The sequence below is a fragment of the Phycodurus eques genome, chromosome 6 (genome assembly GCF_024500275.1).
Source record: "Phycodurus eques isolate BA_2022a chromosome 6, UOR_Pequ_1.1, whole genome shotgun sequence".
Classification (NCBI taxonomy): Eukaryota; Metazoa; Chordata; class Actinopteri; order Syngnathiformes; family Syngnathidae; genus Phycodurus; species Phycodurus eques.
Window position 1 is genome coordinate 25,627,569 of NC_084530.1, and position 17,116 is coordinate 25,644,684.

Consider the following 17,116-nt stretch of genomic DNA (forward strand, 5'->3'; position numbering starts at 1 on the left):
CACAGAAAACTTGATGTTATTGGTTGCAGAATGAAGCCGATATTCTGCCCTCAAGGGAAAGGATGTTTATCATTGGGAATCAATTGGGGTCATTTTTAAAATCTACTTTTTCTTAATTCTTTGTTTAAAAAAAAAAAAAAGTATCTCAGATATTTTTTTGCTAGATATTTCCCCCATTAAAAAAAGAAGAAAAAAAAACTTCAACCAAAAAATTATATTGTGTGTGGTTTGTTTAAATCATGGTCATTTATGCCCCTGACTTCTGACCAAACAATTCCATGAGTTAACTATTTTCATTAAACTTTAAATGTCATAATTACAAGAAATAAACATGGCAGAATTTTAGGGCTGCAACCGACAATTTATTTTAAAAATGGATTAATTTGTAAATCATTTTCTTTTCGATGAATCGGCTCAAATTAAACATTTTTTAATTCCCATCCCTTCATTTGAAAACAGGACATGTCAGAAAATGGGCAAAAATGTTGATCGTTGTTTTATATATTAAAAAGCCGATGTTTGCAAAGGTCTTATTTTGATTCAGCACAAAACTAAATCTGAAATAAGAGAATATGAAAATGTTTCTTAAGTGGTTGTTGTTGTTAAGTTAGCTCCCCCCCACCCCTTGACAATATGTAGTATCCATAGTAAAGTGCTTTTCACGGCCGCACTATATTGTTTCTCCCGGATATAATTTTTCAATCAACACCCGCCCGTCCCCGTAGACAATTTTTATTTGGTGGGTTATGGGGGTTAAGTCCCCCTAATCTGTTAAACTTGGTGACGCCCCTGCTACATATAAAGCAATAAGCCAGGCAGCAGGATTTTCAGTCATATTTATTGCACCTTCCTCAGAACACACAGAATGTTGCTTGGTGACACACAGACCCGAAAACCCATGTTGACGTCCACAATTTGTGTGGCTTAGCTGTAATTTAATATGAATTTACCATGACAAAAGCCTCAGAACATTTCTTGACATCGTATTGATGCATTAGAATCACTTATGACAAAATATGGCGAGTATGAACCTTTTTTTTTTTTTTTTTTTTTTAACAGGCACTTCGAATTACAAGTTGAAGTACCGTATGCTACAGGCGGGTTTCATTTGCAGTAATATAGATGGTCCTAAGTTTGATTCTAATTGTAATGTAACAGTAATTTTATTCCAAAAATGTGTTCACACAATTCAATGCCATCCCCCTTCTGTGGTTGAGTAAATAAACGTCCCTCGGACACTTTTTTTTTTTTGTGTTTTTTTGGTTTTTTGTTTTTTGGGTGGAATTTATTCAAGCGCCCGCATGCTTTAAACTGAACGGCGAGGTGATTATGTAGTGCGTAGAATCAAAAAGAACCTTGAAGGTCGATAATACCAGTGATTCGCAACCGCAGTGCCGTGGGAAATGATTTGACTTTATTGGGCGCCAAAAATAATTTCTTTACTACAAATACGTAGCTGTGCGTCTTTCTTAGCCAGCGACATATAGTGACGTGCAGAGCAAAACGAATGCTCGTCCACTGGATTGGAGAAAGTACAATTAACTGTTCAAAGCTTTTGTGTGCAACTCAACAGGCCGACATTTCACACCAAGTAATCTGGGGAGTGTTTTTAATTTTATTTTATTTAGTTATATATATATATATATATATATATATTTTTTTTTTTTAAGCCTACGCTCCGTTATTTGCTGAAAAATTCCCTATTGCAGCTTTCGGATGTATTTTTGTATTCATTGTGTAACGCCCTCAGATATCATAAGATGGTCGCCAAAGCTCAGGATAATGAGAAAGTAGTAATTGGTGTCAAGATGGTTCAGGAGATTTTTTGTATGTAGGGGAAGAGCTAAATGTAGCCCGGGTTGTTAGCGGAAATGTATTCACCGGGTTTTTGCTCCATTGAAATCAAATCATGGGAAAGCTGTTTATTTTTAAGGGTAATGTTGTAAGATTAGTTTGAAATGTGACTTGGTGTTTTGGGATGATAGTTTGTGGCATATTTATGGTTGAAACTATTAGTATAGTCAATTATAAAAAATGAGGGGGGGGGGGGGGGGGGGGGGGTTTGCAAATAGCGAGAGATTACCGTATCGTGTTCTGAGGCCCCAAACCCTGACACGAATAACGAAAATCCACGAGAACTGACATCCTCTCAAAAAGACACAAGCTGGCGGCAAAGCACTACATGAAGCTTTTCTACTTAAAATAGTTCCAAGATGCCACAATATGGCGCCAAAGCAGTACTTTTATGCTACAGCTTTGGCCTAAGCACGAAAATAGCAACTCGGTAAGTTTTTCAGCAAATGATGGATGATAGCTTCCCAAACAGAATTTGCGAATCGGTGAATCCACGAGTAGCAAATCTCAAATATGTGTGGGAACACTGCATATACGTTTTGTGACATTTTTGAGATTTTTCTCATGTAAAATACTTGTATGTGCCATGCTTCATTAAAATGTTGTTATACAACGCCGATTCCCGTTTTTAGCATTGGCTTCAACACAACTCAGCAGCTAATAGCAACATTTGCTGTCATTCTACGATGCACAGGTGAGTGTCTAGTGAAGCACAAGGAGCTAACGAAGCGGACGTCGTAACACAGCGACACGTTTGCACTTAAACGCCATCTTGTTGGGGGTCGGCCAAAACGCGCTCCGTGCTGTTCCACGGGGCGGCGTCCCCCTGGGGTTCCGGCGAGGGGGCCACAGAGGCGGACCCGGCGGCGTCGGGCGGCACGTCCGTCAGGACCTGAACCGAGCCGGGGGTGGGGCTCAGGTCGGCCCAGAGACGGGAGGAAGAAGGGCCGGGGGGCGCGGCGGTGGGCGTGCCTGAGGGTGCGTCGGTGGGCACGTCTGAGGTGTTGGAAGATGTCAGGTTGGCGGTCGAGAGGGCGGCCGAGTCAGAGAGCGAGTCTGCGAGGGGGTCCAGTGGGAGGTCGGTAGGAGGGCCATGTGGCGTCCTGGCGGCGTGAGCACGGGTGGGCTCCTGTGGATCCGAGCACACCGGCGGCCCCTCGGACACGTACCACACCTCGTTGTGCCTGTCGAGAAGCTTTAAGGGACTACACGCACACAAAGCTAAATGTTACATGGACACTTTGCCCAAGTAATTGAGAATTTCTTCACTGAATATTAATACATATTATGAAAATACTGTAGCTACAGTGGTGCTTTGAGTTACAAGCTTAAGTCGATCCGTGACCACTCGTATACCAGGGTACGACGGAGCGATGGATATACTTATAAATGGACGCCTGTACAGTTTAGCCGTTTCAGCTCCTCGCAGAGGATAAAGAATATGTGACGGTGAGTATTGTTTTATTGTCCGTCTACATGTGTTGCACCGTTTCGGTTCAAATATCAGTTGCTAAAGGGTTATATATGTGCAGGTCTACAGTATATGCAGGAGCATGCAAAGACATGTTGGGGGTCGGAGTTCAGGCTAAAAAAAAGGGCACACAATGCCCAAAGTATTCATAAAATTTAGAAGAAAAATACAATAGTATATATTTAACTTCTGTATTTATTTCTGTGACCACAATCAACGCTATCAACAATATAACGATTAGCAAATGTCAGGTTTTTGTGGTGCTTGAAAAAAATCATTTAAAAACTTTTTCGACCGTCAATATAAAATCGTACAGCTTAATTGAAAACCAATTGAGAGAGGAAGTAAAAATAAACAACAGATAATGTGGTTGCACAACTGCACACACCCTTGAAATTATTATATATATTTTTTTCAATTGTGTTCAGAATAAAGCAATTACATTGAAACTTATGTTAAGTGGGGGTCGGCACCATTTAAAGTGCCTTTGATTAACCCCAAATAATTTAAGGTGAGAGCATATGTACGAGTCGCCCAAGGACTCTAATGAATGCCCCTCAAATAAAAAAAATAAATTAAAAAAACTTAGGGTGGACTTGATGACGCAGATGATAATTGTTATTTCTTTATTTTTTAATATTGTTGAATGAGGAAAGAAAATGGGCTTCAGCAAAAAACAAAAAGGCACTTTTTTTTTTTTTTTTTTTTTACTCCAGAGTAAAAAGGGCCTGGGGTCTTTGTGTGCACGTGCCTGTCCCTGTATATCTTATTTGTTATCATTAACATTAAGCTAGGGGACTAAACGCTAAGCTATGTGGTTGTTTTAAATGTATAAAAAAAGTTGAATTCTCCTACTTTTATGTTCAGTTTTGACAGTAAACCTCAACAGGTAGTGGCAAGCCTCTTTTTTGAAGAATTGTTCTCTAATTGGCAAAGGGCAGCTTCTCGCGACGCGAGTTGAGTTCAGAGTCAAAGCAAAAAAATAAATAAAACATCCGAATGGCAGCTCGTTTCTCGAAAAACCCGTAAGTCGGCTCACTCGCATCTCGTAGCACCACTGTAACGGTCTCCAAGTCGAACGGAACGCACCTGTCGTAGCCGACACCGTAGTGGTAGGTGCGGTTGTAGGCCGCTCGCACTCTCTCCAGCTCTTTAGTCAGCAGGTGGGCGTGAAGCCTGGACGTCACCGACAGCATCCAACCCCCGTAACTGCGCACGTACACGTCCATCTCGGGCATCTCGGTGAAATACAACTGGAGGGACGGACATCGACATTGACGCGGTGCTGCTGTTTTGGTCAGTCGCCGAGTAGCAGTTACGTCTCTGTTGTGTGTGAACGAAAGCGTCCACGGCCTGAGATAATTGCCGCCTCGTTCTGAAAAGTTCCCACTTTAGTCTGTACGGCAAGATTTTCAGGTGCATGTGGAAATGTACGTACATTTTTGTTAAGAAATTTCAGATTGCTCATTCCATTCGAAATAAGATTTGCAAGAAGATAATAATCAATAAATGGAAATCATTTCCCTCTAATTATTTGCACGAAAACAATGGGAAGGTTTTGCAACTGTTGTTATTTTTACTTTTTAGTCAATTAATATTCTGGTCCACAGTCCACTTGTAAAACTGTTGATAAAAAAAAAAAAAAAAAAAAAAAATCAATTACTTAAGTTTATTTTTTTTGCTATTTGCGGCACGGCTTGGGGGATTACTGTCAATGTTTTCTGCAAATGGTTCCGACACAGTCCAATTAGCCATCGGTGTCTTCCTGCAAGCGTCATTCGTTTGGAGTCTGGATGCAGAGGGGTGAAACTACATGGTAAGCAGAGCTGCACTGAGTTTCGTCGGACGCACAGATTAGCAGTGACCTTGTGACGGCGTCTACAGTATTTCCAGTCAGGCGCGCACGCACACACACACACACACACTCTGGACGCTCGGTATCAAGTTGATGACGCTGCAAAACTCCCTCACCTTGTCATTGGTGGGCGCAGGTGGCTTGTCTTGATAGGCTTGCGGCAGCGGGAAGTTGAGCGTGTAGACGGCTGGCTCCCACATTTTGGTCTCCTCTGGGATTTTAACCAGCACGGGCGCGGTCATCTCCATTTGGATACCTGCCAGCAACGCACAATCCCTCACTTTAATGATCCGATTATATTCTCTTTTTTTTCAAGGGCCACTTACAGAAAAAATTGAAGGACGTAAGGAGCACTGTGACATTGCTCACCTTTAATTTATGGTAACCTGCTCAAACAAATCCTACAATGTAGGATCTATATCTTTCTTCATTGGACCGTATTTTACTGGAATGTACATGCATCACAGTCCAAACTATTTACTCTTCTTACCTGCTTCATTGGCACCTGTGATGTACTGAAAAAGTCTCCTGAAGGCCATGGCAGCACCCACACCCATGAAGTAGGCCTCGGCATCTGTGGACACCCAGCGTGTGGGGGTGTAGTGTCGCACCTACACACAAACACACTGGACTTTTGCACTATACTGCTTCTTAACACAAAGCAAGCCTTCACTCTAACATGGAATCAATGAGTTCATATGACTTAACAGGATTCAGAGTCACAATAGTGCAGCTTGTCAGAAGTGACTCTCTGTAGTCCGTTTTTATGTCTCAAAAGTATTTGTTGACAAAATGGCTGTCTGTTGTCATACGAGAGCAACTCCATCTACCAGAGACAAATTCCTTGTGGTTTTTTTTTTTTTTTTTTTTTTTTGGACTTACTTGGCAAATAAAGTGGATGCTGATTGATGGTCCCCACAATCATAGTAATATATATTTAAAGGCTTTTTAAAAATATATTTAAAGCCTTTTTTACACACTCACTTCATATTCATCTGTTTTGCAGACCAGCTCAAACTGCAGACATTCCTTTGACTCTGTGCAAAAGCTGCCGTTGGTGCTCGGGCTGCAGACAGTAGAAGCAGTACAATTCCATTTTGACTCACTTCCCAATAAGCAGCAGTTTAGCAAATATTGAAAAATTCATCCAAAAAAAAAAAAAAGGATTGAAGTTTACTGTCACACTAAACATAAAAAAGACAGAATTACACTCTGTATACATTTTGATTACTTTTGTTATTTTTGAATGAATGCATCAACAGGACATTTGGAAGTTTCCTCTAAAAACGTGAATTGAAAGCATAGTTACCAATTATTTTGGAAGTATGCATGTAAGCAACGCTGTTTGTTCTTTACACAAATAATGAACTGTTAACAAAGCATGACGAAAAGAAATACATAAAAAAAAATGTTTGTTGCATTATATGTGTACAGCATGTGGAAAATATGATACCATGTTAACCTAATGACAAATGTACACAATTTAGACAATATCGCTTCATATGTCAACCCAGATGAGTGAATGTTCCTTAAAAAGTCCAAAATTCTAAAGATGAAACCGTTTAAATATTAACGTTCTCTTGTCTTCAAAAGTATAACCATGAGTCGAACCTTTTCAAAATCTCGGAGAAAATGATAGATTGTAGCACGAGGTGGTGCTTTGAGATCACATTGGAAAACGTATGTCATGTTTGAGACTGCCGCTGAATGGCACATGACCAGAGAGAGCCCATCACGAGCATTGACTTGAGAAGGAGTGATATGAAAGGAAAAAAAGAATAATACAAATCTGAGCTTTTGGAACAATTTGTCAAATGTAACTAGAATTGTAATCATGGAAAAGTCCAACTTACCCAACACTTCCTTCAGTGGTAACCACAAGGGCCAACACAGCCAACACTGAGGTGAAAGTCCTGCAAAGAGGCAAACGGGTGTAAAGTTGGAGGAAAACTTGATAACGATTTTTGATAATCGATTCATAATTTAGAGACCTTGTTTAACTTAAAATTTCAGCCTCGTAACATAAACATTTATCATTATATTTATTGTGAAAATAAAGCAGCACTGGTAAATGTTAATAATGATATTTATTGTGTTAATAAAGCTGACTGATTATTTGTGGGTTTCATCAAAATAAGACATTTGCAAACAATGCTTTTACTTTGAAAGAACAAGAGCAACATTTTGCGACACATTACTGACTAAACAAGTTAGTACACCCAAAGCCATCATTACAGTAAATATTTGTATGACAAAAAAAAATAACTGCGCTAAGTGAAATCGTATTCTGTAACCTGAGAATGTTGTGTGTCCACGACCCGCCCAAAATGGCTCCGCGGCCCACTTTTGATGAGAGTGAGAATCGGCGCTCTCGAAGGAGCAGCACCATGTCAATGGGCGTTGAAGCATGAAACCATGATGCACATACTGGTTGAATTCTTTCAATTTGATTTATTTATATTATTACTCTGTGTTACTAGTGAAGGGTCCTTTTAATTTTTTATTTGTTTGTGTTTTTTTTAATTATTATTATTATTATTATTATTATTATTGGGAGGGGGCGGCTAGAATGGATTAATGGCAATTCCATTCATTCCAATGGGGTAAGATGATTTGATATACGGTTGTTTCGAGTTGCAATCGTGGCCGCGGAGCATATTAAGCTCGTAAGTCGGGGCAGCACTATTTAGAAGTTTTTGGGTTTGTTTGTTTCTTGCTTGAAGGGTGTGCATGCGCAGCAGTGTGCGGGCTGCTTGTGGCGCATCGGCACTGCGGAGAGGAAGCGTTGTCTATACTGCTGCATCATGATCACATCATGCTCTCTCTCTCTCTCTCTCTCTCTCTCTCTCCTCTCTCTCCACAAGCAAAGACATTTTGAGGTCAAGCGGAGGCTCGGCGTGCAAAACGTCCACTTTTCACGAATCACTTTCATTCAGCTCCCAAAGATGTGACTTTTGAAGTGATTACAATTTTGAAATGCTTTCTATGTCTAATTCACCCAGGCCGCTCAGCAGTGACACAAACGTGAACTTGACCGTGACGCAGCAGGAAGATAAAAAAAAGTCACCAAAAAAATGAATATTTTATTTTTTGCATCAACACATTTGCAGTGTGTTGATGTCAGTCAGTGTGTGTGTGTGTGTGTGTGTGTGTGTCACTTACATACTGCTGCGTGTGCGTCCTTCCCGCAGAAATGATGGAGACGCTGTGATGCTGCAGCGGCGGTGGCGGCGGCGATGGTGCAACTGTGACGCACGAGCAGCAACATCGAATCCAGCCCAGCGCCGCAGCACGCCAGAGGGGAGGAGGGGAAAGAGCGCTCCCATTAGATTAGATTAGACACGGACGGAAAGATATACAGTGGATAAATGTATTGATAGAAACATAGATGGATATACATAAATATAGGTAGAAAATGTATTGATAGATTTGATTACTTAATGCAGAAACAATAGTCACCCATCGGATAGATCACAGGTGTCGAACTCGAGGCTCAGGGGCCGGATCGGGCCAGCCAGATTAATTTTTATGTGGCCCCCAAAAGGAAATCATGTGCTTCGTTTTCAAATTTTCAGATGTAATAAATCATAATGTTATGATATTGCAAGCATTATGTGTGTTTACCAAACCCAGTTCGGGTTTCAAAGGAGGGTTTAATTAAAAAGCCTAAACCTGCTTTGATACACTAATTTAAAATCCCAGCACTGTTTTGCTACTCTACTTTGAAACCCTAATCCTGTTTTGAAACTCTGATCTGAAACACTAACCCTGTTTCAAACCCCAATGCTGTTTTGATACTCTACATTTAAACCCTAACAATGTTCTGAAACCCATAGTTGAAATGGTACCCGTTTTGAAACCCTAATTTGGAAGCCTAAAAGTCTCTCTAAATCATATTTTGAAACCCTTATTCGAAACTCCCATTTGAAACCCTACCCGTTAGAAACCCTAATTTGAAATCCTAACCCCGTTTTGAAACCCTACTTAGAGACCCTAATCCTGCTTTGAAACCCCAATTGGAAACCCTAAGCCTATTTTTCAGGAACACTTACCCGGTTTGAAAACACTGAAAGCTTCCCTGGTACAGGCACGAGGCCCCGGGGACGACCCAGGACACGCTGGTCTCCAGCATGTCTCCCGGCTGGCCTGGGAACCCCTCGAGATTTCCCCAGAAGAGCTGGTCGAAATGGATGGGGAGAGGGAAACCGGGTTACCCGGTTAAACTGCCGACCCCAGATAAGCAGATGACGATTGGCGGGATATTTGTTTTACAAAATAGAGCTGTCGTAACAGGCTTAGAAACCTGAATATTTTTCCATCAGTAGTTTCCATTTTCCATACAAATTGCATTGGAACCCTGTTTGTCAATGAAGCTGAGAAGAGACATGCCCAGAACACCAGCTTTATTATTAACAGGTCACATAACATGAAAAAAAATAAAACTTCAGTAAAGGCTTATCCATGTCATCAACAATTGAGTCCTTACACACGTGCACAAAACTGTGAGTGTTTGCTCATGTCCAACAGTCGTCCTGACTTGCGCTCAGACTATTTCAAAGTAACTGAAAGTAAACGCGTTTCTTTTGGAGGGCTCTCCAACGGTGTCTCACATTATTTATGCACTCACTACACACACCTTTCAATACCAAGAACTTCAATCAATAATTATCAATAAAATAGGCATCATATCCAGAGTAGTAGGCTAAAAAAACAAAAGCAGAGAAGCAATGATCTGGTCACATTTCAGAGTGGCACCAAATGGAGACAAAAAAGGCGGTTGGGTCTCTGATCAATAATCTGGGCTCACCTTGACAACATAATACTGACCCCGACCAATAAGCAAATCTACCGTCATATTCAACCTCAAACGTTCGAAATTTAACACGGTGGATTCGACCAATCAGTGAGCTCCGAATGCTGCGAGTGGCCGGGGAAGAAGGGGGAACCTGAGCATGTGAGGGAGGCTTCTTGTGTTCTCACGACCTGCACACGCACAATGGAGGAAGGCTGATGCACAAGTACCAAGTTAAATAGACACACACATACACACCAGAAAAGAAAAAAAAAAAAAAAAAAAAAATGTCTTTGGAGAGAACGAGGTCAGGCCTCTCGTCCGTCCGTCTGTCCACTGACACAAAGTCTGTTTGCATAGCCAGGCAGTGGGAAGGAGCATCCGGAAAATGGGGAGGCTGTGAAGAAGCCTTGGTCCTTTGTGTGTGCGTGCCACTCTGTGCCAGCCGGTCACGTGACGCTCCTCCCCAAATGAAGCCCCGCCTCTCCCTCGGCTCACAAGGTGGCCTCCTTCTGCCGCTCGCGTCCGTTAGACGTCTTCTTGACTTTGGAAATGCCCTCCAGGGCGCCCGACTCAGTCACTCTGGACACACAGACAATCAATTCAGTGATACAAGTACACTTATACAATCTAGTGAAATCCAATACAGACCTCCGCCGACGACGACTTTATACAGAGTGCATCGAGAAAGTATTTAAAGCGCTTCACTTTCTGATACACAAGTTTGCACACCCTCTTAACTGGGGAGCAGCTGTGTTCAAAATTGACCAATCACCTTCAAACAGGAGTCAGCACACAACTGCCACCATTTAAAGTGCCTCTGATCAACCCCAAATAAAGTTCAGCTGTTCTAATCGGCTTTTCCCGACATTTTTGTAGTCGCATCTTACAGCAGCGGCGGCCGTAGTCCGCTTCTCATTGCATCCGAGGGATCTCTTTGTTCAAAGGTATCAGGAAGGAGAAGGGCGCAAAAGAATTTCCAAGGCATTAAGTATGCGATGGAACACAGTGAAGACGGTGAGTCATCAAGTGGAGAAAATAAGGCACAACAGCAACATTACCAACAACTGGACGGGCATCCAAAATTGATGAAAATACAAAAAGAAACCGACAGCAACAATGGAGCTGTAGCACATTTTGGAAAATACTGGCTGTTTAGTCCAGTCGTCTTCATTTGTCTGAGCTATGAGGAAGCCTAACCCTAATTCCATGAAGGTCGTTTGACATGCCTTCAGATCCGATCCTTGGGATAAGAACCATTTTAATTATGTTTGTTATACCTCTTGCTGTGTATGTTATTACATTGTACACGTGTGCATATGTACACGTGATGCCAGCTTACATTTCATCCATCTCTTCGTCTTCTTCGTCCTGGGGCAGCTGGAGGTACGGATTGTTGGAGGCGGGCCGGAATTTGTAGCCCGTCAACACGAAGAAGATCAGAGTGGATACCTCCACCAGGAACTGAGGAGGGAGGACGGAGACGAGCGTTAAAAACTTTATTTTTAACCCTTAAAACTTAATTTGACTGATTTATTCAAAAGGTACCTCGTAGCACCACTGCCACTGGAAGGGCATGGTGACCTTCAGCAGGATGGCGATGATCCTCGTGAAGTAGATGTAACACACGATCTGAAAGAGGAAAAAGACAAATCAGACAACTTTGGGGGGGAGGGAGAAACAACGCAATTGAGTCGTGCAAGGGCAAATCCCACCATGACGTAGTAGTGGCGGAAGAGCTTGAGCTTCTCCAAATTCATGGCAGCTGGTGATATCAAAATCAAATCCATCAGTTGATCGCAATTCATTTTGACGGACGAGTTTAGGATGCTCACCTTTTCCGTCCGTGCTCGAAGCCTCTTGGAGGTGACGGATGGACCTACAACATACATTTTCTTTTACAATACGGATGGTGGCTGGTTCTCTTTTCATTAGGTTTCTTATTGTTAAAAAAAAAAAAAAAAAAAATTTCAGGAATAAAATACACAACTATATGAATCAGCTGGTGCCCGAAGCGTGAATATGCGGGTGTCCACAATACAACAGATGTCAGATAAGCCTTTTACTTGTCCTACTAGGTGACTTTTATTTGGTCAGATACTTATATTTTCAAGAGCTAGAGTAGACCAAATCCTTCGTAAGGGCTCCGCTCCCAAAAACTGCTGCAAAAAGCTGTAAATAATGGAAACCCCCTCGCCCTCCACAAATGACACAAATGATGAATAAATAAACACACTGTAACGCCATTTAAAGTGGCGTTGATTCTTTTGAATGCGAGCCGCTGGCAACTGACCAGACGACAGGGAACAGGATGGCACCGCAGCAGATGAGGTCGACCAGGAAGAGGATCTCCTTCCACAGCGGGTACTCGCTGGACCCTTCCTCCGTGGACTCGATGATGATGTAGGCCACGTTGGCCAGGCACTGCAGGTGTGAACGCACAAGCGGGTCAGCCACAACAGCCACTACGAAAAAGGACTTCAGGGAAAGGACAAGTTTCACCTGCAGGGGGATGACGATCATGAAGATCTTCTTCTCCTTATCAGACAGGATGTACTTGACAAAGGCCCAGCCGGTGCCAATCAGTGCCAGCGTGATGAACAGCAGTGCCCCCTTGAGCCTGGGAGTTTTAGGAGAACGTTGTAATAGGGCAACACGCACTCCGGACAGACATTTGGATAAAAGAGAAGTGACGTCAGGCTCACAGGTGAGTGATGTAATACATGACAGCCCAGCCCTCGATGGGATGCCCCTCGGTGTTGATGAAGTGATAGTTGATCTGAAAGACAACAAGAAAGGCTGCATGAGAAGAACACAAAAAGAATTTTCAGGATGGCTCACTTGAAGAAACATTTTGGGGATATTAGCAGATACGTAAAGATTTACTTAGTTGTTTAATTTCACACTTGATGTGTGGGCAGACACTCATAATCAACTTTTGTTTTCTATAATGACAATTTGCAGACACCATGGAAAATGGTTTCGCGGGCTGTCAACCACATAGAAGACAGACAGCGCTCTCATGAACAAAGTCATATCCAGGTTAAGGTACAATTCAAACCAGAATTGATGGTTTTCTTGTCCACATATGAATGATTAAAAGTACACCCACACAAATTCCTAGAAGATTTTTAATTTTCATAATCTTTAATTTTATTTTTTTTAATCAGTGCTTTCGCTGTGTTTTGGACTCACGCTGTGGAACACCAGCGAGGTGGACTTGGTGAAGGCCAGCGCCGTCATCAACCAGTGGATCTTAAACACGCTGTACCTGCAGACGCAACACACAACGCCAACATTTGGTGTTCATTCCAGACCATCCCTCAAGAGAGACATGCAGTTACTTGCTGTACCTGTGCTTCATCAGGGTGTACACCCACACCATGGCGGCAGTGAAGAAAACTCCGGCCATGCCGATGTAGAGGCGGGAGAGCGGGATTTCGGCCGCCGACAAGAAGCCTCCGGGATTTTTCTCGGTCACCTCCAGCTGCGAAGGACACGCTGAAGTTAAAGTGAGTGTGTGCGTGACAGCTGGGGGGCACAGGAAGGCTGTAAACTCACGGTGAAGGAGTACGGCAGGTCGATGCCAGGCACCATGTTCTGACAGTAGTAGAAGTTGAAGTTGTACAGGCCCTCGGCCAGCAGGCCCAGAAGCAGGTGGAACTGTTGAAGAGGAGCAAGGAAGGTCAGGACGAATCCAATGTGGGCTTCACGTGGTGATGTGTAATGAAGGTGCTCTTACGTTGAATGCGTAGGTGTCATTAACCTTTTCCAAAGCGAGCGCCAGCTGTTTGGTGGACGCCAACTAAATGCAAACACGTGTTAGACCATTTTTACGACCACGCCACGGACACACGAGGAGACAAACGTTACCTGGAATTCAGTGAGTGTATTTTCCACCGTCTTCTCTTTCTTCGTCTCATCTACGGGCTCTACATTTGTTTTCGCCTTTGCCTCATCTGCCGTTTTGTCCGACGTCGTATCGTCGTCTTTTGCCGGCTCCGCCGGCTTAGCTGGAATCTCAGCGGGAGCCTCCCTGCTTGACCTCTGACCTGAATCACACAAACATCCTATTTGGACCTGCTTGCTCCTAGCAGTACATTTCTGTTTACTTCAAGTCTGAAAATCTGAAAAGCGAAGAACAAGAAATACTGTGGAACCCCGAAAACGCAAACACCAAAAACTACAGCTCCAACGTCGCACTAAAGAGGGCTAGGCCAACCAAGTTTGGCCCACGGGCCACATAATATTTGTTGTATAAATTCATCAATTACCCGCTCCCTCTTAAACTGGTTAAGTAAAAGGGTTTTTAATTGTTTTTAATCTATTAACTAATTCACCGCTGTGGACGTTTGTATTTGTCCAATGGAATCCAAATGTTTACTTCCACCGTCAAATGTATTTGTCAAGTACATTTTTCTACAGGTGTGTGTGGAAGAGTGTCTTTCCCAGCTTCTAGTTCGTCTGTGAAATTCAAGTTTTGTTGCATCGCTTTGGATTTGAGATCAAGACAGCTGCTAAATAATTTTGCCATCAAAATCCCTCTTAGTCTTGTTTTTGTTGTTTTACAGTTTGAGGTGTCACAAAAGCAAAAAATACTAACTTTCACAAAAAGCTTCTCTTTTCGCAAAAAAATAAAAAAAACATTCTAATGATGATTACTAATGAACGGATAAAGCTAAAAACAAACATTTTATGTTGAAAGAACGGTCTACTCTTTTGTTGAAAAAACAACACTTGTGGCCCTTAAAATTTTCTATTTGAGTAACCTTGCTTTAGACTGCAGCGACGACTGCATGGATGAGTTTCCCAAAAAAAAAAAAAAAAAAAAAGAAGCTAAAATACTTGTTACGGCGTGAAGGACACTGACCTCTCTCTTTGATCTGCACACTGGCCTTCGGTTTGCCAGTTAATATGCTGTCTTGATCGCCGAGGACACGGACGTTGACGCTACACAGCGAGAGCATAGACAACATTAAGAATCCGCTCATATTTCCAAAACACACACACACAAACACAAACCTGGGGCTGCTGATGTTAATGAGAAAAAGGATGAGCGGTTCATTGTTGGTGGTTTTAGTGAGTGTGAGAGGGCATGTCTCAGTCTCTTCGGCCTGTGAAAAGAATAAGTATTACATAAAAAGACACCACAAACAACCCCTATTACACCATATACGCGTAAATGGCTTCCTACAAAGAACACAGACTTTAGTTCCTCTCACCTTTCAACAATGTTTCGCAAGATTAAAAAAAGAAAAAAATAAACTGTCTCAAAGCATGATTTTATTTACATTTTACATTGAAATTAGCATAATTCATAAGATACAGGGGTGTCCCAATCTTTTTTTTTTGCACCGAAATCTGCGTCAGTTGATTTTGAGTATATGCCTAACAGAGTGCCGATCGATACCATTAAGAAAAAAATAGCCTGCATTCAAACTGTCGAAAGGGCCTTCCTTTTTCTTTTATTTGAATAAAAATATCCCAACATCAAACTTTTATATGGCTACAAGTGTAGTGCAGCAGCAGTCCAAATAGAGTAAACAAATAAAATCTTACAGCCTATAAACGGTGCAGCACAAAATATGAAAAAAAAAAAAATTAAATAGAAAGGAAAAAAGCACATTTAAACATCGTGTCTTAAATAAACAAACTAAAATCTTTAAAAAAGATATCAGAAATTTACATAGGGGCACATACTCCCGTGTGCTTAAGTCAGAAAAGGTGCACAACTTCGCGTTTCCCTGGCTGCGCAGACTCTCCCGTGTACTTAAGTATGCCATGCATGCACCATTGTGCCGACTACGCACTCTGGGTGGAGCAACCCTGGAATGTGGGCGGTCACAGTCAAATCTGGACATGCGTGTCCCTTTATGTCTTCTATAAAAAAAATAAAAAATTTTTTTAAAAACTACAAAAATAACTTTTTCACCCAATACCAATCAGCTGAAAATTATGTGATCGGCCTCAATTTCTGACCACGTGATTCGATCGGGACTTTAGTACTCACTGTGTAAGACAAGACTCCACTCACACGGGACCTTGAGAGGCTAAACCCGACCTGAAAAGAAAGAAAAAGAGCGAGTGAGACTGTCTAATGAATCGCATGATAAAAACAGAACGCAATCACCCAGCACGTGACTTCTACTCCCCAGCACATGGTAACACGTTGAACAAAACAGCCTGCCATCGCAACTGCTGTTGAAAACAACCCAACGTGGAGCTTCTTACTGGGTATCCGCTGTAGTTGACCAGCTGTTGTGGGAGGCGCAGAGAGCGCAGGTTCACATCCAGGGTGCCGTTAGCATAAAAGCCAAAAGTGTTGAGGTGGACAAAAAAGCGCGTTTCATTCTGGCGAGAGAGACAAAAACAAGACTAATCACTAGTGACAAACACACAACTCCATATCAATCAATCTGTGTGGATGCGTGCGCGCGCTCAAACGACGTTAGGTGTTTTTGACTAATTACCTATACTGCAAATCATTTCATTGCACTGCTTCACACATATTCTGTATAATCAATCATCTTATTTTTGTACTCCAATAATTGCAAATTGTCAAGAGAATGATGAGAGACAGCAGACCCAACAATGCAGAGGAACTGAAGGCTACAATTAAGGCAACCTGGGCTTCCATTACACCTCAGAAGTGCAAACACACAGTTAAGAACACCATACATATTGCTCTTATGTAATATTAAAATTTTTGTCAGATCAATTTTGGTCTTGAAATATTTCATTTTCTTTTTTTTTTTTTCAGTTTCATGTGCGTGCAATTTATGTAGTGCCTTGACTTATGAGTGACCAGACTTGGAAGCTTGTCCGAGATATGAGCCATTTGCCAATTTGTTGCTTTGACTTACCAGCACATTTCTGAGGTAAGGGGATAAGCGGTACGGAAAACAGACGGACGGAAGTCCGCTAGCTTCATGCTTATACACAATACAAAACACCATAGATGGACTAACTAGTCGCATCAATCTTGCTGTGTTAAGCAACGGATATTTTAACACAAACGGTGAAGCCTCACACATAGACAATATAACTATACTCACATGGATATTTTTTTTTTTTTTTGAAAAAAATAAATACATTTACTGCAGCTAAGTCAGTTGTGAAACACTTCTGCATTTCTGCCTATATG

General features: G+C 41.9%; 2 protein-coding genes across 2 annotated transcripts in view; both read right to left on the minus strand.

Moving 5' to 3' along the window:
• Nucleotides 1-1,019: 1,019 nt before the first annotated feature.
• On the minus strand, nucleotides 1,020-8,415 carry soul5l (heme-binding protein soul5, like). Its single transcript, XM_061678503.1, has 7 exons — nucleotides 8,343-8,415; nucleotides 7,034-7,093; nucleotides 6,165-6,246; nucleotides 5,671-5,791; nucleotides 5,297-5,436; nucleotides 4,415-4,578; nucleotides 1,020-3,059 (listed from the first exon to the last, which is right to left on the minus strand). Coding segments are annotated over exons 1-7 (1,014 nt in total). The 5' UTR covers nucleotides 8,345-8,415; the 3' UTR covers nucleotides 1,020-2,614.
• Nucleotides 8,416-9,566: 1,151 nt separating this feature from the next.
• LOC133404498 (protein GPR108) overlaps nucleotides 9,567-17,116 on the minus strand; it is an 8,574-nt gene continuing 1,024 nt past the window's right edge. The window contains exons 2-18 of the mRNA XM_061680440.1: nucleotides 16,204-16,323; nucleotides 15,983-16,033; nucleotides 14,995-15,086; nucleotides 14,843-14,922; nucleotides 13,846-14,024; nucleotides 13,715-13,777; nucleotides 13,534-13,635; nucleotides 13,326-13,459; nucleotides 13,168-13,243; nucleotides 12,678-12,751; nucleotides 12,475-12,592; nucleotides 12,266-12,396; nucleotides 11,808-11,851; nucleotides 11,688-11,737; nucleotides 11,521-11,604; nucleotides 11,315-11,436; nucleotides 9,567-10,554 (exon numbers count right to left, since the gene is read on the minus strand). Coding sequence (XP_061536424.1) covers nucleotides 10,467-10,554; nucleotides 11,315-11,436; nucleotides 11,521-11,604; nucleotides 11,688-11,737; nucleotides 11,808-11,851; nucleotides 12,266-12,396; nucleotides 12,475-12,592; nucleotides 12,678-12,751; nucleotides 13,168-13,243; nucleotides 13,326-13,459; nucleotides 13,534-13,635; nucleotides 13,715-13,777; nucleotides 13,846-14,024; nucleotides 14,843-14,922; nucleotides 14,995-15,086; nucleotides 15,983-16,033; nucleotides 16,204-16,323 — 1,608 coding nt within the window. The 3' untranslated portion in view covers nucleotides 9,567-10,466. The remainder of the gene's footprint in view (nucleotides 10,555-11,314; nucleotides 11,437-11,520; nucleotides 11,605-11,687; nucleotides 11,738-11,807; nucleotides 11,852-12,265; nucleotides 12,397-12,474; nucleotides 12,593-12,677; nucleotides 12,752-13,167; nucleotides 13,244-13,325; nucleotides 13,460-13,533; nucleotides 13,636-13,714; nucleotides 13,778-13,845; nucleotides 14,025-14,842; nucleotides 14,923-14,994; nucleotides 15,087-15,982; nucleotides 16,034-16,203; nucleotides 16,324-17,116) is intronic.

Bases quoted from the DNA above. Each gene is read 5' to 3' on its own strand.
- soul5l (XM_061678503.1), bottom strand. The intron at 6,247-7,033 runs GTAAGTTGGACT...TACTGTCTGCAG, and splicing joins ACCACTGAAGGAAGTGTTGG to CCCGAGCACCAACGGCAGCT. The intron at 3,060-4,414 runs GTGCGTTCCGTT...GTGTGCGTGTAG, and splicing joins TACGGTGTCGGCTACGACAG to TCCCTTAAAGCTTCTCGACA.